This window comes from Carettochelys insculpta, chromosome 10 (assembly GCF_033958435.1).
Source record: "Carettochelys insculpta isolate YL-2023 chromosome 10, ASM3395843v1, whole genome shotgun sequence".
In the NCBI taxonomy this organism is placed as follows: domain Eukaryota; kingdom Metazoa; phylum Chordata; order Testudines; family Carettochelyidae; genus Carettochelys; species Carettochelys insculpta.
Window position 1 is genome coordinate 29,895,951 of NC_134146.1, and position 22,463 is coordinate 29,918,413.

A 22,463-nucleotide genomic window follows, 5' to 3' on the forward strand; every position below is an offset into this window, starting at 1 on the left:
ATTTCTTTTAAGTGTCTTCCTACCTGAAGAAATTGCATGGGCCAGATCAACAGCTGGTATAAACTGATATACCTCCATTCATTTACATCAGCTGAAAATCTAGCTTAATTTACGAGACGATTCAAAGACAGTGCAAGAAAGCTTCATCCTATTCCTTGGTACACTAAAAGGCCTAAGAGTTTAGTTAGTTAAGCACTTTAACCCACAATTACTTTTAAGAAAAAGTTATGGAATCCTTCTGCACAAGATGCTTGAGAGCTCTCAGCTTCCACAATTCTTATTGGGGATTGACAGTACAACATGTCTTGTGCAGCTGGTCCTATAAACAGCGTAAGGCAAATTTTTGAATTGAAACAAAATTTTTGGAAAAAGCTTTCAGGAGCGTGTGTGTGTGTAGCCATGCCCTGGCACTTCTTATGGTTGCTCCTGGTCTTGTTTGAGAAACATTGAAGAAACTGCATTAGGTAAATAGTATCACATCTGACTCTAACTAGTCTTCTGAAATCTCCTAAATTATAAGTCCATATTTTACTCCCAGAAAAATGATTGGGAATTTTAGCAGCGAAATCAATAAGAGTTTTGATAGGAGCAGGAGCAGGAGCAGGCCCTGTATTAGTTAGCAAACCAAAAACAAAGAAAGTGAAATCAGTCACATACTGCACAGCAAAAGTCTCAGTTTTAAAATCTCAAACAAATCTTTAACATGTTGCATCTATATGATTGTTATCCAGCGTCCTAATAACAGTGTGTAATTCTGCCAATTGTCAAGTTTCCAAAGTTTCATTTTTCCACATGGCAGAGCCATTGGAAAATGATCAGTTTTTTGACTTTTACAGTTTCTTGATGTTCTGTCTTATTACTTTGGGAACACAACTACCCAAGAAAGTACTCTTACAAATAAGAATGATGAACTTGCCCCCAAATGATGAAGAGTAATAGGATTATGCAAAGAATACTCAAGGTTAACAGTGTTTGTTGGTTGTGACTGGCAAAGTGCCAGGGTGGCTTATTGAACCATTGACCCTATGAAGCCAGCAGTAGGAACAGAAAGGCGTCTGAACTGGGCTCTGGCTCCAGCTCCTGGATTTCCTGGTTTCCCACCTGAACCTGACACTTGGCATTTGCCTCACTGTTCCAGACCTCCAGTGTGTTTTGTGTGTCTCACTCCCACATGCTGACCTGGCCTGACTCTGATCCTTGACTCATGGTCTTATCTTCCGTTTCATGACTGCAGATCCTGGCTTTGACTAATCGGTCAGCTGCTGTTGACCTGGCTCTGACACTCTCTGAGATAAATGTGGAGAAGGATTGGTTGGGGGGAGGGGACAATATCGTGCTGGTGGCCAATCGTCATACGGAAAGGTGATGTCCCAGCCATGGGGTCTACGGTAGGTAGCCATGGTGTAAACACCACTGGACTCCATGAATCTACCCAGTGCACTGCCCAGTACTTCAGTCTGTATGCTGGGGTTCAATTTGTTCCTAAATATGCAGTTGGAAGTACCTTTGCATCACTTCAGTTCACAGATCTCCTAGTTCATAGTACTGTACCATTTACTCCATTCTCAGCAAATGAGCTATTACTGGCTTTATTCTAAGTTAAAGAAACAACAGCTTGATGATTTTGGAAGAAACTGCAAGAGGCTAGTTTTACATAATTTTGAATGTAAAGAATCTATATGTGCAGGTGCATGATATGCACACACTGATGCATCTGGATATGTAATGCTCCCATCTTAAGTTTCAGAATATGTTTCTGTTAGTAACTCTCATTTTCAATTGTCAGAACTTTAGTAAATACTTTCACAGAGAGATTTTCCATCCTCAGTCTCAGCCTGAGAAAGAAAATTTTAAAACCACATCTGACATTTTAGTTCATCCAATTTCAGCTGAGATGTTAAAAAAAAAAGTACATGTTCAAGAATATTTCAGCATGTAGGTCAAATATGTATTTGTTTTAAAATCCTCTGCCCGTCTTTCCAATGAAGTCTGATTAATAACATCAAAACAATTTTTCTCACAATTCTGAAACAGTAAATAGCTTTGAAATAGCTTTAAAATGGACAGATATTTAGAACAGAGTTTGTAAAAAATTATTTTCATAGCATCCAAGTCATTGAGCTTAAGTATGTGCATTACCACATGGCATCCACAGTCAATCGTAGAAGCTATTCTAATTCTAGCTTTTAAAATTAGGTATATAAATAGGAAAAAAAATCTATGTGTACCATCACCTGGTTTCTTTCACTTCACTAGCAAACCCCGTAAACTGTGTGTGAGGGCTTAGGGAAGCCTACAGACATTTCAAAGTACAATTTGAAATGGCATATTTATGGCTGCACTACAGAGCTCAGAAATAACATTCCTGATGAGCACTGGTGAATCCCCTGACAAACTGGGTGTGGTTTATATAAAAGAGAGGCCCCTAGATCATGAACAAGTCATAGACTGCCATCTGAATAAACTAGCTGAAGAAGACTTGGCAAGGTAATGAGTGTAAATATCTAAGAGAAAACAGAGCTACACAGCACTAAAGGAAAAAGGAATTTAGTGACAAAAATTAGTGTGTATAAAGAAGCTTCCTTTCAACACACAAACATAATCAGAACAAAAGAGAGTGTAACTTCTCCAGTGATGAAAGCAGTAGTTCTCAAACATTTTACTAAGTCAGATCACCTTTTAACACAGAGACTGAAAGTGAATGGAACTTCTCTTCCCATGGCATTCTTGAAAATCCCAACTGCTGTCCACAGACCACTTCCCATCTTGGTCTGTGTGCCAAGAGCAAATCCTTGCCATATTTTTAGTGACACAGCAATTGATCACATAGAAAAGTAATTTCAAAAAAGTTTTTGGTGTCCTTTTTTTATTTTAATGTGGTTCAATAGCCAGAAATAAGGAGCAAATGCCACGTGGCCTTGGTCCTGCACTGACTTCAGTGAGCATTAAAAATTACACTGATTTCTTTGGCAGCAGGATTGGGCCCCATGTTTAATTGCTATGATAGTTATAATCTGGTGATACTATAGGTGTGCACACACGTGTATGTGTGTATGGCTGTGTCTAGACTAGCCTCCAAATTCGAAGGGGGCACAGTAATTAGGGTATTGGGAGATTACTAATGAAGTGCTGCAGAGCATATGCAGCACTTCATTAGGCTAAATCTCCACCCCCCCCGTCCCCCAGCAACTTAGAAGTGTGAAACTTTGAAGTGCTGGCTTATGTGTAGTTACGGGTCAGCCACGGGTACTTAGAAGTGCCCGCTCTACTTCCCAGTCCCTCTACTTCCAAGTCCTCAGGATTTTGAGGAGTAAAGGTACTTCAGAGTAGCGCGGGCACTTTGAAGAACCCATGGCTGACCTGCGGCTACACGCAAGCTGGCACTTCGAAGTTTCACACTTCTAAGTTGCCGGGGGACGGGGTGGGGATTTAGCCTAATGACGTGCAGCATATGCTCTGCAGCACATCATTAGTAATCTCCCAATACCCTAATTACCGTGCCCCCTTTGAAGTTGGGGGCTAGTCTAGACACAGCCTATGAGTTTTGTTTTCCAGCAGTAAACACAGTATAGAGCAATCACATCTATTGCAAATATCCATGTAGATCTGTTCTAAAGCTTAGGATAAAATAAATTACCAGGGAATAAGTGTTTACCTTCTGGTGTGGAAATGTAGAATGAATCATTGCTGTTTCAAAACTATGTGTTCCCTTCAGCTGTGTCTTCTCCCACAGGGCTTTAAGGACTTGCACAGAGTTACTTTGTATGGACAAGGGTTCTGGAAACAAGTTCTGGTGAAAAAATTTGAAAGGAGAAATTTTAATCTGCATCTTAAAAATTGTTCTGCTGTTAGTTCAGAATGATACAACTGCACAAAGTAATTGCAGTTCTTGTAGTCTTTTATATCAAGAGCAGAATGTCAGATATTGACATTTATAAATTAGTGCAGTTCAGATTGGATTGTATCAATGTAAAATATATAAATCTGTGAAATTAAATAATTCCTATATATTTTTCTGAGACTATTTCTCTGCACTATACCTGATTTTACAGGCACTTAATTCATTATATTTTATACAGAAATTGGTACTAGTATATACACATAGCATACAGCTACTATCCTCTAAGCAGCTAACACTTGTATATAGTAATAGTGATGGTAGAGAAAGCACTGGACTTAGGAAAATATGGGTTCTATTCCTGGCTTGGCTACTAACCTCCAGGTCATCCTGGGTAGGTCACTTCACCTCCCTGTGCCTCGGTAAAGTGATGCTAAAATGATGCTGACCAGCTTTGTAAAGTGCTTTGAAATCTACTGTTGAATAGACATGTACAGGTGCTACCTATTATTAGCAATACCAAAATTCTTACATACTAGTATTATGTCTTTTTTGGCAGATGTGTATATTGAAAGTTCAGTGCAAAGACAAAATTGACTTCTTATCCGAGTATCCTTGCTCAGCAAAACCTAGTTTTACCTGCCGTGTTTCCCATCTCAACCTCATAGTCCAGTCATTCCCATTTATCTCCCTCTAGCCCTAGCTACTTGTTTTTAGTCTTCCTTGTCTCTCTCCCCTCACTTGGCTTCCAACCCCCTATGCTCATTTCATGTCCCCACTGGCTTGCATTTCCCTCACAGGGCTCATTGTCCCAGACTCCTCACCCAGCCAGTCCCAGTCTCCCACATCTCCTCATCCAATCCCAGTTCCTTCCTTCCCCCTATTTCCTGCCCTTGTTCCCCAGCCCAGCACCCTTGCCTGCTAGTCTCAGTCTCCTCTTCCAGCCAGTCTCGGTCCGCCTTATCTCCCAATTCTTGTCTTCTTGCTGTCCCAGTCTTCCTCCCCAGCTCCAAGTCTCCCTTTCCTCCCAACTCTGAGGTCCTTTTTGCTTCCCATCCCCAGCAGCTTCCAGGTCCTGCACTTGCCCTCCCACAGGCTCCTTACTCCACACAACCTCCAGTCTGGCCCACGTCTCTTCAGCATTCAAATCTTGTAGCTGGCTCCTCCATGCTGCCTGGGTTCAGCAGTGGGTCGCTGAGCACCCAAAAGACACAGGCTCCTTGCTCTCAGTTCCGATGCTAGATCCCAGCCAGACCTGCCCACAGCAGTCTACAGAGGCAATTGCAGGGAAAACCTGCTCAGCTCTGGGCTGAGACATGCCCAATGTGGATGCAAATTTTAGGCAATTTATCTGCTAAAAATCTAAAATGTTTCTACTGGTCTTGCTTGAACTGGGATGTTTCCAAGACATAGAATTTGGCCAAATTCAGGCATATTATCATAGGAGTGGCAAAAGGCACATCTCTGGCATTAAGGCGAACCTTTGCCAAACTTCTTGTATAGTATAGTGGCATCAGAGTGGTTCAAATAAGATCACTACAATTTTTTTAATATGGGCAAACCAACATGTATTGTCCTAGATGCATTCTTAGATGTGGCTGAAACATTTTAGCTTATATTTTTCCAAAAACAATTTCTGCTTGAGGGACATCTTTTCATGGAAAATTTCAACCCAATCAGGTAAAGTTTGGCAAAGTTACAAGCAACTGAAAACAGGATCTTATAAGGTGAAGTACTGAATAACCTTAAAAAAAGGGGTAGTACCAACCCTGCCTGTAGTGCCCCATTAATCCAGAGGTGATATTGCTGTAGAATTGACCTAGACCATCTGATGCAAAATTTGCTATAGGAAAATGTTTAAAAATAAGCAAATCAGACTTGAAAAACTGAACTGGATTTGTTCATTTTCAGAGGGCAATTATGGTCTTGCTTTTTCTGGAAATTCCAGTACTTCTCAAGTACCATGCTGCCTTTCTCCATGACCATACATTAGTCTACCTTCATTTCTGTCCTTAATAATAATTCAGTTGAAAAAAATCTCCTTTTAGATGTGCAAAACAGATCTGAAGTCAAATATTCTGGTCCCTCTTTGATCACATAACCATGGTAGTTCCAGCAGCAGAAGGGGGCTTGCCACCCAAAGTGCAATTCTGTCTAATACCATGGGTATGTACTCAGGACAGTTAGCCTCTCTTCTTGAATGCTGCCACACCTGCTCTCAGTTTTAGGACACTAGCTCAATCAGAATTAGCACAGGTATATTTCCTCATAATGGGAATTACACCTCCAACTCCTCTTTGACACAAATTTCACCTAGTTTGAAAATAATACATAAAATAATAATTGCAGTTTCACAACTTTCAACCAAGACTTTGAAGACATATTTGAATTATTGAAACACTATCTCAATTATAGGGAGAGCAGAAGGCATAAGTTAAGATCTGGTATGGAGATGTGAGAACATTCCTTTGCACCCCTTTCCAAAACCACTCCTTTGCACATGACAATGAGGATAATAAATGGCAAAATATAGCATTTACTCATAAAAATGAGATAACTCATAGAGAATTCCTTAGAAACATCATGCTAGCCTTTTATGGATCTGGGTCAAAAAGGATTTTTGTAGGTAGCATTTACTTAATTTAGTTAATTATTAACAGATTGCAAATATATTTTCTGCCAATTCATGCCCTGTGTGATTCCACTGCCTTCAGTAGGGATGACTTTGGCATGATATTTAATTTAATAATGGTTATATATACAGCAAGAAAAAACTTTTAGAGTTACAAACAAATGAAAAAGTGTAAATTGTGATACAACAAACTTCACATTACTTCACAGTAGGTTTGAACAGTGAACAAAACATAAAAAGAACCATTGTTTTTCACAGAAGGGCTGACTGACTTCTATGTGTACAATTTATTTTCCTGGACACAAAACTGAATGTTACTGGCACGATCCTGTACATCTGAAGCCAAAGTGAGTATTGCTGTGGATTCACTGGCACCAGAATCAGTCTCTAGATGTTCAGCAGTAATTTTTACTACTATTACTTCAAAAGCAATAGAAAGATAGAGCTACAAGGACCCCACTATTAGCCCGTGTTTCAGAACAGACACAAAGCCATAGCCATAGAATCGTAGGGTTGGAAGAGACCTCAGGAGGTCATTATGTCCAATCCCCTGCCAAAAGCAGGACCAATCCCAACCAAATCATCCCAGCCAGGACTTGGTCACGTTTGGACTTAAAAACCACTACAGATGGAGATTCTACCACCCTAAAAGGTAGCCCATTCCGTTGCTTCACCACCCTCCCAGCAAAACAGTTTTTCTTAATATCCAACCTGATTATCATGAAAGGTGGTAAAAAAGAACATAAGTTCCTCGGAAAAATAAGGACTAGACCATGGCATTACCACAGACCCCAAGGAAGGGGCAACATGAAACTGCACTGCCCCAGGAGGACAGTGGGGACAAAGAGAAGCATATGTGTTTACAGAAAGTTGGAAGGTGTAATTTACAGCTCAATGAGACATCATAGTTCTAATTCTATTCCAAAATACAACATAACTACAGTAGTGCCAGCAGCAGGAAGAAGCTAGCCACTCCAAGAACAATTCTGTCTGTCTGTCCAATTCGGTCCATGGATATGCACTCAGGACAGCTAGCCTCTCCTCTTGAATGCTGCCACACTTGCACTCAGTTTTAGGACATTAACTAAATCATTAGCACAGGTATTTTTCCTCATATTGGGAATTACACCTCTAGTTTCAAAGCAGAGTCCCTATTCAGGCCCTGTTTCACCTTTGTTCCAGGGGGAAATAGTCTGGCCCTACCACAGTTTACATCCCCTTCTAGCCTGGCTCAGTTCTGCCAGCCAACGCATTGAAAAAGCAGAGGCAAGTCTATACATTCAGGGATCTAGGTTCTTTTGGATATAAAGGGGGTTACATGTGGGACTTCCTCTGCATTGATGACAGAATGTACTCTTGTGAATTTCTAGCATGCAGCAGCTGGAGGCTATTTCAGAATGTTAAAAAGCACATGCACAGTGCACAACAGCCCATATGAGATGAATCATCAAAAATGTAGAGAGAATAAACAGATAAGGAAAATCATTAGAATATGATCTGCTAGGACTCAGATGAGCTAAATTTAAGGGTATCAGCTTGGCAACACCATTTTAATTTAACTAATGCAATTACCCAAGACAGGAAAGTGAAAAATACATTGAAGCCAAAGTGTAGCTGAAGAGGTCATGGTCCAGAAATTCTAAATTAGTTGAGGCTCCAAAGGGGGACTAGGAATTATATATAAAGAGGAGCAAACTGGGGGGCAGACAGAGATGGGAAATCTGTTGAGATGGGAAATATTGCAAAGCTTATTGTCCAAACTTATTGTCAGCAAAAGATGGAAGGGGTCTGGCAAAAGTGTAATATAATCTTGGTAAAAGGGTTAAATGGAGAGGTTTTTAAAAAGTAAATATATGCAGAAAATGTTAAGCATGAGGAAATAAAGAGGAATAAAAGATGAAATCATCATTACCTTTGATTTAAAATATATAACAAAGAAAAACAGAGAAGGACAGGTCATTTTGTTAACATATAGAAAGATGGTGTGTTTTTGGCATCAGATTTATGTGTTAATAAAGAAATAGACATTTTACTCAATCTGTCTCCTCCAAGTTTCCAGTTTCTGATCCTCCTTCTCTGCTCATTCTCGTGTATTTCAGTACATCTTTTCTGATCTTATTCATCAGCCATTTCCCTTGCCCTCATTTTTCTATCATGCACCACTGTATTTATGTTATTTCTCCCCGAGGCCTTTGTCATCTTTTCTTTTTCCTCAAAAGGCTTCTCTTTCAAAATTGAGTCAATTTCTTGATCTTCTTTACCCCCGTTAGCTTCTCTTTCCTATTTCTCCTTCCTCTTCTCCCTTTCCCCCACTTTCCTTGAATTCTCTCCCTGCCCCTTAAATGATAATTTATGTCTCACCCTTTGTCTTCCGTACTTCCAAAAAAAAAAAAAAACTGAAGGCCTTACAAGCCAGCCAATCACATTTCTTTTTTTTTCCCCTGGACTCTACATAGTCCACCTGGGCCAGACAATAGCTCACCTTTTGCTCAATGGCTTAGTTGCTCCCACGTTTTTGCTGCGTGAGCACATAGGCCTCAAACCAGCCAACCACCTAAGCATGTGCTAGATTTCAAACATGCTCAGCCCTGAACCTTCTCCCATCTGACACCCCTGGGCTCAGAATACACACAAACATCTCTAGGGCAAGCTCAAGACCTAGCCCCAGATTCAGAATTCTTCTACCTCTTACCCAGTATCAACCATCACCCATCTCAGAACCTCCCTTCCCCACATCCTCACAAATCAGAATGCCCACCCAGCCACATCCTCACCCACAGCATCCACTAGATGTGAAGAAGCAGAGGCAGAAGTGGACATGGGACTGTGATCTGAAACAGCCCCACGTAACTAAGGCTCTATCCTCATTCTGCAGCTTCCCCCTCCCTGCTATCTGACCATATACACTGAAGGAAATTTGTGCAAACAGTCTTGCATTCTGCTGTGCAAAATAAAAAAACCTGAATTCCCGGCTCAGTGGTTCCCCTCTCAGCTGCCTGTGCTCTGTCTCCTGCAGGGTGATAATTCCTCAGTAGCAGCCAGCTCTGCCACAGTAGGGACTGGAGCAGCTCCAGGTCCTTGTGGCAGTGTGTGGTACTGCACTTTGCCACACCCAGTTAACCACAGAGTAATGACATTGGTGGTCTTGACCCATAAGGCCCTAATGACCTGCCTCAACATAGATCACCTCTCAGGCCCAGGTTCAAGATGAATATGCTCCAGAAATAAGTTGCTGGAAGTGCTGAAATTAGACTGGAGCACATAGGGAGGACTCAGCTTACCGGTACGGTTCCTTGAAATGAAAGAGTTACATTAAAATAGTTCTTCTCATTTGCATTTTACTGACCTTTAGTGTACTTATTTTTAGGACATCATACATTTTGGAGTATCTTGAGCTATTAAATGAACCAAAGTTCATTAGGAGTATACTTTACCATATCTGTGCTGAATAATGCTGTGGCATATATTTAGCCAAGATCCAGGGTCGCATTAGTACAACATCTGATTTTTCCTCTATGTCACTATGCCTTCCATTTACAGAGGGATGGACCCACTCAGCCAAGAGATCTTTTCCAGCTTTAATTACTAAGATTACAAAAACACTGGGCATGCTGCTTCATTACCTACTATATATAGTTTGTAACCTGTTGATTTCTGTCTTACTAAAATAAAATTAAAACCTTAGGATTCACCTTGAACTGGGAATGCAGATTTTTTTCTCCTTTATACCTTTAAATTATTCAAAATAATGCTCACTCTCTCTCTCTCTCTCCAGAGAAAGACAATTAATATATCATGCTTATTTAGAACATATGTGCATGATAAATTAATGGTTTTTCTTTGGAAATATACATAATATAACCATAACTGAACACAATAAAAGAATCATCTTAATCAATAGATAAACATCTGATCAAAACCTGGTGGCCTTACAAAGTTTTTTTGCTCTCTGGGGCTATGTCTACACGGCATCCAAACTTAAAATAAGATACACAATGGGCACTACACAAATTGCATATCTTATTTTTAGTTTATTTTGAAATAAGCTATTTCAGCATTTGGCCCTGTCTAAAGAGCACCAAATGGTGAAAGATTGCACTATATAAAAGCATTCCCTACTCCTCCTGCAATGAGGAGTACAGGGATGATGAAATAGCATGCACATTATTTTGAAAAATATTTCAAAATAACAAGTGCATTTGAAAGATGAGGAGTAGCTATTTTGGGATACTGAGGTATTCCAAAATAGCTCTACCATGTAGACATAGCCTGGGAGTATTGATTCAGGGATGCTGAGCACCTTCAAGACCTACTCAGATCTATAGATCTGATTCTACTTAAACGGAAGTCAACTGATGTTTGTCTGTTCTTTTCCACAGAAGCACAATTGAGTCTTGGTTTTAATGAGAGTTTTGCCTGAATAAGTATAACAGATTTGGGTCTGCTGTTGTTTATAATTCAGATTTCTTGATTTCATAGGTGTATCTTAAATCTGTTATGTTTAATAGAAGGTGCATAGTCTATCGCAAAACATTACGTCAGTCCATTGCAAAGGAATGGATTGTGGAGAGTGTATAAGTAACTCTGTCCACTTCTGAGAAACCAGAAGGGGAAATTCAAAGGACATATAAATCACAGTAACAGTAATGGAGATGATTAACATACATAAATGAATTACCATTAAAACATTGTTTTTTCATGTACAGTTTATTGAGGTGCCATTACTTATATGTATTGCACACACCTGCTGAAAAAGAAACATGATATGGATCCAGAGTTGAGGCTGTCGGCTGATGAGAGTAAAACTGGATTTACTGTATAGGCAGTAATGACCCCTCAGAGGGCAGCTGAAGAACAGCTTTGCTACACAACTTCTAACAGTATCTAGAAACAAATATACATAATATTAACATCAACTAGTTAAAAAGAGATCGAACTATCTAACATTGCTTTACACTTAAACAGCAATACTTGTGGCTATAGGATACCACTATTTTCAGATCTGAAATACATCCACTGTCTTAATTTTTATATGATTTATTCACTCTCACATTTTGATTTCTTAATACACACAAGAACAGATATTGATTTTAGTCAGTATCATTATTTGTCAGTAAAACAAAATAAGTGAAATTTGGCCCTGTTTAGAGTGCCAGCACACATACAATGTACCACTTAAACTGAATATAAGCCAGGATTAGTGGTGCATAGGCCCTGTACTGAACCTGTGCGCAGAGCTATATTTCACTCACTGCACATATAAAAGCTCTACTGTTTTGCACCTTATGCAGCCATTTATTACTGACTCCACAGGGCAGAGTTAGGCTTTCAATGTGTATCACTTCCTTTTTGGTAAAGAATCCTCAGAACCTTGTATTTTTGCACTCTCCTTCTTGATTATTAAAACAGACAGATATATTAAAACTGTTCAGAACTAATCCTCATTTAAAAGAGTGGGTTGAAAGAACACCCCCATGGGAGTTTGCAACCAACCAAGACTTCACTCTTGGCCCAAATTCCTGCCGCCTTCACTCAGACCTTACTCATGCAAAAACTGATTTCAATAGGAGCTATACTCCAAGTCAGGAATTCAGGACTTTGCCCTTCACAAACAGAAGTTGAACCTTTAGTCATTGGTTAGAGCCATGTTACTCAATCCACTTTGTCCTGAATAGATTGACTGAAAGTCACAAGTGAGTTAAATGCATATACAATGTCAATATGCATACCACATGCTTATCCTACAGCATTACTTATTACAATCATCCTAAAAGTTACAATAAAAGCAGTAACATTACAATAAAATTCAGGCTCCCAACAAGCATTTTGGCATTCTGAATCTATCATCAGTTTAAAGGACTGAGTGTTCTATAAATGTCACTTCTCATTAACTGTATTTTAAATAATCCTCTTCATAACAACACATTGCTCTTAAATATCATCTCCCAACCAAGGATCTTAAAACATGTTGCAAATATTCACTAATTAAGAGGCACAACACCCAAGTGAAGCAGGGAATTATAATTTCCAATCACTTTGCTGAAGAGTAAAATGTTTCACAGAAAGACTTGCTATAAGATAGTGTCAGAGGCAGTCCCTTGCTTTAAACACTAGACAGTACTGACACTAGTGACAATACAAATATTTTCATAGAAGAACACTGGAAAGCTTTGGTTTGGGGGCGTGATTTGGAATTTAAAAGCTGCTAAATTTGATGGTGTGGGGAAGTTTGAAGACTCTTCTGTACATCCAGAGGTGTAAAAACTTCAAACCGATATTCAGAATGGAGATTAGATCATCTCCCCAGAAGACACAGACTCTCTCCAAAGGTCATGCCTTGACTGGCTGGTCACAAGGTAAGTGCAATCCAAGTCTCTATTTTTCACAGACCTGCATTGTTCACTCACAATTATCTCTTAAAATCAGTGTCGTCTTTGTGTACTGGTATCAACTACTTTCTTATTAGTTATCTATAAACAACCCATGGTAGTTACACGCAATATGAAAGCACCCTCTGTGTAACATTCTTAATACAGAAGGCTGTATGCACCACATCATATATCACTGTGTAAGCCTGATCATATTTATGCAAGGTTGAACTGGAAAGGGCAAAACAGACACAGCCTTTTATATGCTTGTTTCCATTTTTCCAAAATGTTGACATGGAGGCCCTAACTCCATGTCCTGGCTGGGATAAGATCAATGCAAAAATGAAGGTGGGAGAGCCACAACTGTGAGTTTCCACCATCTTTGCACCTCACCCATTGAAAGAATGACTGGGGGACAATTCTGATGGAGATCTAACTCAGGGATGAGCAAACCTTTTACGATGGGCCCCACTTTTTGGCCCTGTAATAAGCCAGCCCATCACCCTTTGGGAGGCCCCCAGGAAGGAATGTGGGGAAGATGCTCAGGAAGGGGATGCTGGGGAGCTCCAGGGAGTGCCCAGAAGGGGAAGGGGTGCTCAGGACGAGGACCCAGGAGGGTACCTTACAAAGCTGGGAACTCACTGGCTGCCCCTGCTGCTTGACTCAGGACCTCTGAGCATTCTGATTGTCCCGGTGGCAAGGGGGTTGTTCTCTGGGCAACAGCAGTGGTGGAGGCCACACGGGAGAAAGGAAAGGGCTGTCAAGGCAGTGGAAGCTGCGGGGGCAGGGAAACCAATCACACTACACCCCCCCCCCTTATAAAATGTCACACCCCTCCCATTTTGTGCACCCCTGATCTAACTTATGCCCAACTGTGTATCACATGAACAGGCCATTTCAGTAGCTAGGAAGAGCCAGATCAAAGATGCACATTCTACACCTCTTACTTCTGCCAGCTATAACCCGTCACGTTCCTAATCTGGAGACTGCAGAAGGGGTAATGGCAGAGGGCCTCCATGGGGGCTCTGCCACCTGGAAATTATTCTATGTGCATGGAATTTCCAGAGTCCAGATCTGCAAGTAGTATGGTCCCTTTACACTGCAGCATCACAAGGGAGCCCTAAGGTGATGGGGAATCTGGCCCTGAGATTTACTGTTCAGTCAGTGGACTCAGTCCAGTGATCATTCTGTGCATGCAATACCCATTGATGCTAATGATGTAATTGACTAAAGATTGGCAAAATATTTACAATTTAAGGCCCACCTATATAATCCTCTCTCCAAAATTAAGCAGTAGTCAATGATTTTTTAAATAAGGGAGATCTTGGAAGACCTGATTCTCCATAAACAATAAGTCCAGTGGCACCTTATAGACTAACATATTGGAGCATAAGCTTTCGTAGGCCAAGACCCACTTCATCAGATTCTCCATGGCTCTGCACTGTGCTTATTTACTTCTGTGCAATCTGAGTGCAAAATACAATCAAATTGGATTTCTCCATTCATTTACAATGACTGTAGAATTTGATGCCCACCTTGCACAAGTGCAAATACAAAGCAGTGGAGAATCAGACCTAGAAGGCCTTGCAGCAGATTTCCTCCATGAGAGAGAAATGATATCCACCCTGTCTTCATACGGCCTTTATAAGGTATTCATCCTCCCCATGTAGGTAAAGAGCTGGGTGCTGATGCTAGGGTGTGTGTGAGAAAACAACCAGTTCAGCCAACAAATATGGCATGGGACTGCTGTGCTCTTTTCCTCATAGCTGCTGTCCATGGGGCAGAATAGAAGACGTCTCTTTGCTGGTTGATGGAGCCCCTGGTTCCATATATATGCACACATGCTAATCTTGACATGCTAGTCCTGACGTGCTCATGGTACCTTATTGGACAAGCTTTCATGGGGCCTCTGCAAAAATCTGTCTGGGTGGTGAGCAGGGGTGTGCAGATACTTTCGTATAACTGTTTGTCCAGTGGGCTTCATGTGCAGCACCTAAGAAATCATACAACAGTTTTGCCAAGTCCTCTGCAGCCAGGGAAATAGCTACCTTAGTGCCTGACTTTAGGAAAAGATAGAACTTTTCCTAACTTTCCAAGCTTCACTGCATTTGACAGAAGAGTTATAAAGAAAGTGCCTTTCTATAGCTTTGTCTGTTGATGCATTTTATTGCTAGGATTATGCATTCAGTGCAGGGCCAGGCAAAATATAGCCCATGGGCCAGATCTAGCCTGCCAAGCCACTGGATCCAGCCTACAGATGCAGTAGGGAGCCTCAGACAATCTCGGAAAAGCACCGGAGGAGCCCTGTTTGTTTTTCAACAGCTGAGAGCCTGCGTTTGGGGAGAAGGTACACATGCAACCCCTGCCCTTTGCACAATCCCAAGGGCTAGTTTCTGGAAGCTGCCCATCTGAAGCATAAGCAGACGTGAAGCACCCTTACCCTCCCCTCAGCATCATAGCTATTCAGAGAGCACAAGGCCTCTGATGTGGCTGGGCAGGCACAGAGCCTGCCTGAGAGTAAGCTGGACTGCTGGCCCAGTAAGTCTCCCAGCCAGAGCCTGTCTCTGGAACCTCAGACCTTCCCTCCCTCCAACCCTCTGTCCCCGACTCCTTCCCTCCTACCCCACATATCTCTAACCCTCTACCCCCTTATACCACATAACCTAAACCCTCTGCCCCCTTCCTCTACCCACACCCCACATATCCCTAACTCTCTGCTCCTTTCTCCACCCTTACCCCACATAATCCAAACCCTATGCCCCTCCTCCTGCACCCATAAGACCTCCCAGACCCTGCACCCCAATCCCCTGCCCCAGGTCACAAGCCCCTCCCACACCCAAACACCCTAACTGCAAGCTCCCTTGTGTACCCAACCTCCGTCCCAGACGCTGCATTATACAAGAGGGTGGCCCTTGACCACTTTCAACATTTTTGGAGTTGTCCCCCATCAAAAATTACTGCTCCCCCCAATTTTGTTCCTGAACCAAAAGAGGTTATAATCCCAACTGAGTCACTGGAACCACGCACATGTTTGTAGTTATGCACATGCTTAAACACATGCTCTGGTAGATTAGAACACTAACCTATTACCAATGTGCTTATTAGTGCGATAGGTTTTAGATTTTGTATTAAAATGTAATTATTTGCACTTATATGAGAGTTAGTTGAGAGAATTTGTGGCATATCACACTCAGTAGTACAACATAATTAATCAATACTGCTTAGTAGATTGGCCTTTTAGCGTAAAATATTCCTGAAAATTGCCAACTCACAGCAGGCATTTATTTACACTTCCAGCTACTTCAGTACTGATTCTTACGATCTACATTATCATATTTAAGAAGTATATTGAAACATGATGTATTTTTAGAAGCAGTAATATTATCCCACACAAAGATTTTCCTTCTCTTCTACCATCAGCAGTAAAGCATCAAGTACATGTCATTATTTGCTATTTTCTATTGTAATGCCACATCATATAGCTCATATTTTAATGTAATAATGCATTTCTGTAATCTCTTCTCTGGGGTTACCAAATGTACATTACTTAAACTTTACAGTGTTCCTATGAGGTCAATTGTTGTTACTGTGCCCCTTTCATAAGTGGATGAAAGTTAAAGGATTTATCTGTACGCTCACAGGCACAGTCTGGACTCAACATGTGTGTCTTCATACTCCTGCTCTAACCCATAGACACTGGTGATAAGATGGTCCATCTCATAGTGATAGTTATTTTTATTTTTGTATTAGAGATACATAGTTTGTAAGTATTTGTGTAACATTCATATTAGCCACTTTATTACCAAAATTCACATTTACTAGTAAAATACCTGCACACCATGAACACAGATAAACAAATTTGGGTTAACATTTCCAGACCCAGAGACACAGACTTTCTCACTATCCAGATGCATTATGTCCCACATAATTCATAAGGTTCCATCATCTCAAAATCTGGGGTTTGCCTTGCTGCAGCTGCAGCTCTGTCCTCTATTAGTTTCAGACCTATGTAGCTGTCAGATTGCTTATGACTTCCATATTTGGCTAGGCTTCTGAAGAAACTAAGTTGTTCAGGAATTCTGTGACTTCCCAACTTAACTGCACATATACAACACTGAACACTCACCTAGTCCTATCACTGTGCTGCTTTGGAAAGCACAATGAATCAAACATATCCAGGGCATAATTCCTACTGATGTCAGCAGCATTATTGTAGAACCACAGAATATTAGAACTGGAAGGGACCTCAAGAGGTCATCGACTCCAGTCCCTTGCCCTTGTGGCAGGACCAAACACCATCTCTGTTCGACATTAATCCAACTTGTTCTTAAATATCTCCGATGATGGAGATTCTACAACCACCGTAGGCAATTTCCAGTACTTAACCACCATAACAGGAAATTTTTCCTAATGTCCAACTGAAAACTCCCTTGCTGCAGTTTAAGCCCATTGCTCCTTGTCCTATCAGAGGCTAAGGAGAAAGATTTTTCTCCCTCCTCCTTGTAACTCCCTTTTAGGCAATTAAAAGCTGCTATCATGTCCATTCTCTGCCTTCTCTTTCCCAACTAACCCATTTCCCAAATCCATTTCTTTTAATTTTCTTTCATAGGTCTTACTTTCTAGACCTTTAATCATATGATGTTCTTCTCTGGCCCCTCTCCTATTTCTCCACATCCTTCCTAAAATGGGGGACCCAACCAATGCCAAACCAATCCACAGTAGAGCAGAATTACTTTTCATTTCTTGCTCACAACTCTCCTGTTAAGGCATCTCAGAATCATATTTGATTTTCTTGCAATAGTGTCACACTGTTTACTCATACTCAGCTTGTGGTCTACTATGATCCCTAGATCTCTTTCCACAGTACTGCTTCTTATGAAGTCCCTTCCTGTTTTGTATGTGTGAAACTGATTGTTCCTCCTATGTTGAGTACTTTACCTTTGTTCTTGTTGAACTTCATCCTATTTTCCTCACCCCATTTCTACAGTTTATCCAGATTATTTTGAATTCTGACCCATCCTACAAAGCACTTGCAAACCTTCCCAGATTGGTATCATTTGCAAACTTGATAAGTGTACTCTCTATGCCATTATCTAAATCACTGATGAAGCTATTGAACAGAACTGGCCTCAAAACTGACCCTGTGGAACCCCACTTGTTATTCCCTTCCAGCATGACTGTGAACCATTAATAACGAGTCTCTGTGAACTGTTATCCAACTAGTTGTGCACTCATCTGGCAGTAGCCCCCTGTAGGTTGCGCTTCCCTAGTTTACTTATGAGAAGGTCATGCAATACTGTACCAAATGCCTTACTAAAGTCCACGTATGCCATGTCCACCACTTCCCCTTTATCCACAAACCTTGTGATCCTATCAAAGAAATCTGTCAGGTTGGTTTGACATGATTTGTTCTTGACAAATCCATGCTGACTGTCATGTATCACCTTATTATCTTCCAGATGTTTGCAGATGGATTTCTTAATTATTTGTTCCATTATCTTTCCTGGCACTGAAGTTAAGCTGACTTATCTGTAATTTCCTGGGTTGTATTTGCCTCCCTTTTTATAGATGGACACTATATTTACCTTTTTCCAGTCTTCTGGAATCTCCACTTCCATGAGTATTCAAAAGATGATAGCTAGTGGCTGACATACCTCCTCTACCAGATCCTTGAATATTGTAGGATACAATTCATCAGGCCCTGGTCACTTGAAGACTGCTATTCTAATTTCTAAATCATTTAAACTTTTTCTTTCCCTATTTTAACTTCTTGACCTACCCCATTTCTACTAGCATTCATTAATTTCACTAGGTTTCACAGAGATATGTCTGGCTCAACAAACCAAAATCTGTACTTACTCACAGCTCTTCAATTCAAGTTTAGTCAAAATCAGCCAGATCAAGTAAGTGTATTCACATTTGTGTACACGTAGCAACCAAAGGTAGGCTGTGGCTACTTACTAGGATATTTTACTCTAAATGTACTTATTAGGTTAGGCAGGTATTCCAAAAAATGTAGAAGTGTCTCAAATAAATCAATTGTAGATACATATAACACAGTGACAGATTTTTGGATTCCCACTGTAATAAGATATGTACATACCAAACAACAAGCTTCTTTGATCACCAGTACCAAGTATGTGACCTGAAGCCTGGGGAAAAAGTGTCGAAAAGTATTTTTCTGTATTCATTTACAGTAAGTTCATCCAAGGATATTGTGCCCACAAAACAGAAGAATCACAGTGATTTTGTTGGAGGCTGGGGGAAGGAAATAGGGATATTTCATAGGCCATGCTTATGTCAGAACTGGTCTTCATGGCAGATCTGCATAGTTCAACATGTAGGAGGAAAGAGAAGTGTGTCTGGGGATAGATGAATGACTATTGCTATGAGCTTCCTACAAATGCACCTACAGTGAACGTGCAGAAAGTACAGCCTCTATGCCAGGGAATAGTTTTGACGCAATTTGCCCAACATTTAACAAATCAGCAGCTCAGTATTGGCTTAACTTTCTTTTGATGTTATTTAAAACAATGAAGTGTAAAATACATCAAAAATGGCTCTGCATCTCTTTAAAATAATTGACCAAAAGTGCATAATGGAAAAAGGAAGGGAACAAATTTCCTTGATGATGTCATTATATCAGATATTTTAAATCCTCTGAAACTGGTCTATTCTAGAACTAGTTTAACACTATAAAACTAATTGTCACTTCTAAAAATAGAAAGGAAACTTAGCAATTTGAACCAACTTCCAGCTGCCTCAATAACCTGCTCCAGTTGACCTATATCAAAGTTTATGGAAACACCAACTCAACCTTTAGATTAAAGACTCTACAGACACCTCTATGCTAAATGGACTCTCAAAAGTTGTTACTGTGAAGAAATCCAGATGATTCAAAACAGAGACTGACTTATCCTGTGGCTATTTTTAAGAACTCTGTCTCAAGGAGTTAGAGGATAGATGATAAGCTAATATATGCTTGAGACAAGGTTGTTTAAGATTCCTTGTACTTGCTTTTAGACCAAAAGATATTGCATTAGGAGGAAGAAGACAGGTCTGGAATAAGAGAACTTGGCCTAGGGCACATTCTTACTGCAGAATTAGTTGGTGATCAGCACTTGGGCATGAATACCCAGGTTGGTCTAACATAATCACCCTTTCATAATCGCACCACTATAGCTACTCTTCTGCTGCACTCACTGATGTAAAGTACGACACCTGGGGTAATTTCTGGGGGACTTCTGGTGTTCTTAGTGCTGCAGTAAGATGAATTGTGGGAGAATTTGTCTGCCTTGGGGTACAAGGGAATGGTGGGAAGGCTTTAGAAGACAGCACTCCATTGATTAGCCTGCATCCCCACTGTAACGTAAGTGAGTTCCCAGCCTACGTGTAAGCAGCACTCATATGTTCGCCAATATCCCGGATCTTATTTACATGCAGTGTGGGGTCAATATGCTGGAGGTTGATCTTCTGGAGGTTGATTTAGCGAGTCTAGTATTGACCTACTATATCAAATGCTGAAGGCACCCTCATCAACCCCAGTGCTCCTCACAGTTGCAAGGCATAAGGGAAGTCAATGAGAGAGTTTCCCTTTTCTACATCCCACGGTGGGGACGGCGAAGAAATTCAACTTAAGGTATGTTGATTCGAGCTACGCTATTCTCGTAGCTGGAGTTGCATATCTTTTGGCTGACCTTCTACCCTACAGTAGACTTGCCCCCAGTCAGGACAGCTAGTTCCAGTGTAAGCAGCACTACACTGAGGTGAGAGATTTTATGTGTGGATGGAATCTAGGCTAGGGTTAACACCTAAATAAAAGCCCAAGTGATCCCCGCAGTAAAGACAAGACCACAGACCTGATTCAGTTTACAAGGAGCTTATATATGTCTCATTTTATGGGTGGATATTTTATGCACTAGACTGAACAACTGAATAACTGTCAGTTATGTCACATTCATATTAATAACCCCCAATCAAATTAAAGAGTATGGGACTCTTTCTTAGCAGCATAGACACATATGTGAAGGATTTTGGTTCAAACAAAAAGATATACTAAGATGTGAGAATAGTGGATTTAACCCCATGTGAAACATGTATACAGGGGAAATGGAAAATGTAAATAATTGATGAATCATGACTATTACAATAATTGATATTGAAGGGAAAAATTAAACACATAACAAGTCCCACTGAAGCCAATGGAGAAATTCTCCATTAACTTCAGTGGGAACAGGATCAAGTTGTAAATGTATATCATAAGTCAATGCAACTGAAAAGCTACATTAAGCCAGGCCCACTAACATCAGTCAAAATATTTGTCACCACACCCACCTGAAGGTCTCCAACTTTTAGCAAAGCAGTAACCACCATTTTGGTTTTGCAAGATACAGGAGCAGAGATATTACAGTTTTAAATGCAATTAATCATTCACTGGCTGGGCTGGGGGAAAAAATGCTAAATAAGGTGACAATGTAAGGGCTTTAGTCACTGCCTGATATTTACCTCAGTTTAATGATATTAGGTATCATTGTATTACGAACAATATGGCTATGTCTACACAGCCAGAGCTATTTCATGATACTGTGGTATCCCAAGATAGTTATTCTGTGTCTGTGAAATTCACCCATTATTTCAAAGTATTTTTCAAAATAATGGGCATGCTATTTCAGCATCCCTGTAGTCCTTGTTACAGGTGGAGTAAGGCATGCTTTGAAATAGCCAATTTCAAAATAAACTTGAAATAAGATATGCAATTTGAGTAGTGCAAATTGCATATCTCATTTTGAGTTTAGGGTGTCATGTTGATGTAGCCTATTAGGCCTCTGACCTTGCAAATATCTATGTATATGCATGACTTTATGTGAATAGCCCCACTGGTTTAACTTTTACTCCAGTGAGTAAATTTAATTTATGCACTTAGGTAAGTGCTTGCAAGATCAGGTCTGTAACAAAAACAACTATCTGCAGTGAAATTTTTCAAAACATCAGTTTTAAACTATTTTCCCTTCACTGCTTTTCTTTACCTATACCTTTTTTTTAATAAGTTGGAAACAATAGAATACATATTTAGAAAAGTATAAGGGAAATGCGAATTTTTGTTCTTCATCTTGATTATGGATTTTTACAGATTATTGTGTTATCTCAACTGAGGCAGAGATATTTCACCTCCAGTCTATTCAAAATATTCATGGAGTAAATATGGTTATACTGGAGTCCCGAAGGGCAAATTCAGGTTTTAGTGTTGCAAACTTGGTTCTCTAAACATGAATGGCAAAAGCCACGCCTGGAAACACCTGGATCAGTTTAGATTTATAATGCTATAATCCCTTCTCCCTTCCACACATTAACCTGAAAAGCCTTATGTCCATTGCATACAAAGTGAAAACAGGCAGTGATAAGGTATCATTGTTTCAGGGGCCCATCTTCAATGCTGAAGAATGTTTGTCTAATTTCTGTTTATAGTGATGACCCAGCTGAAAAAGGGCACCTACCCAAAGCCAGTGGAATAAAGCAAGACTCATTGCTGATGGAGATTAGAGAGAAGCAGGGCTCTGGATCCAGAGGCCTAGGGTTGGGTTGCATGCTAGACTTGGAAAATCTGCTCTTCTTTGCTGTTCCTGCT

The 22,463-nt window shown here is 40.4% G+C and overlaps 1 protein-coding gene across 6 annotated transcripts in view; it reads right to left on the reverse strand.

The window, feature by feature from the left end:
- The window catches only part of VEPH1 (ventricular zone expressed PH domain containing 1), a 168,996-nt gene that overhangs the window by 54,842 nt on the left and 91,691 nt on the right, over nucleotides 1-22,463 (reverse strand). For all 6 annotated transcript variants that reach the window (XM_075004264.1, XM_075004259.1, XM_075004261.1 and 3 more), the window contains 2 exons: nucleotides 11,215-11,354; nucleotides 3,656-3,790 (listed from right to left, as the gene is read on the reverse strand). In XM_075004264.1, the coding sequence (XP_074860365.1) occupies nucleotides 3,656-3,790; nucleotides 11,215-11,354 (275 nt within the window). The remainder of the gene's footprint in view (nucleotides 1-3,655; nucleotides 3,791-11,214; nucleotides 11,355-22,463) is intronic.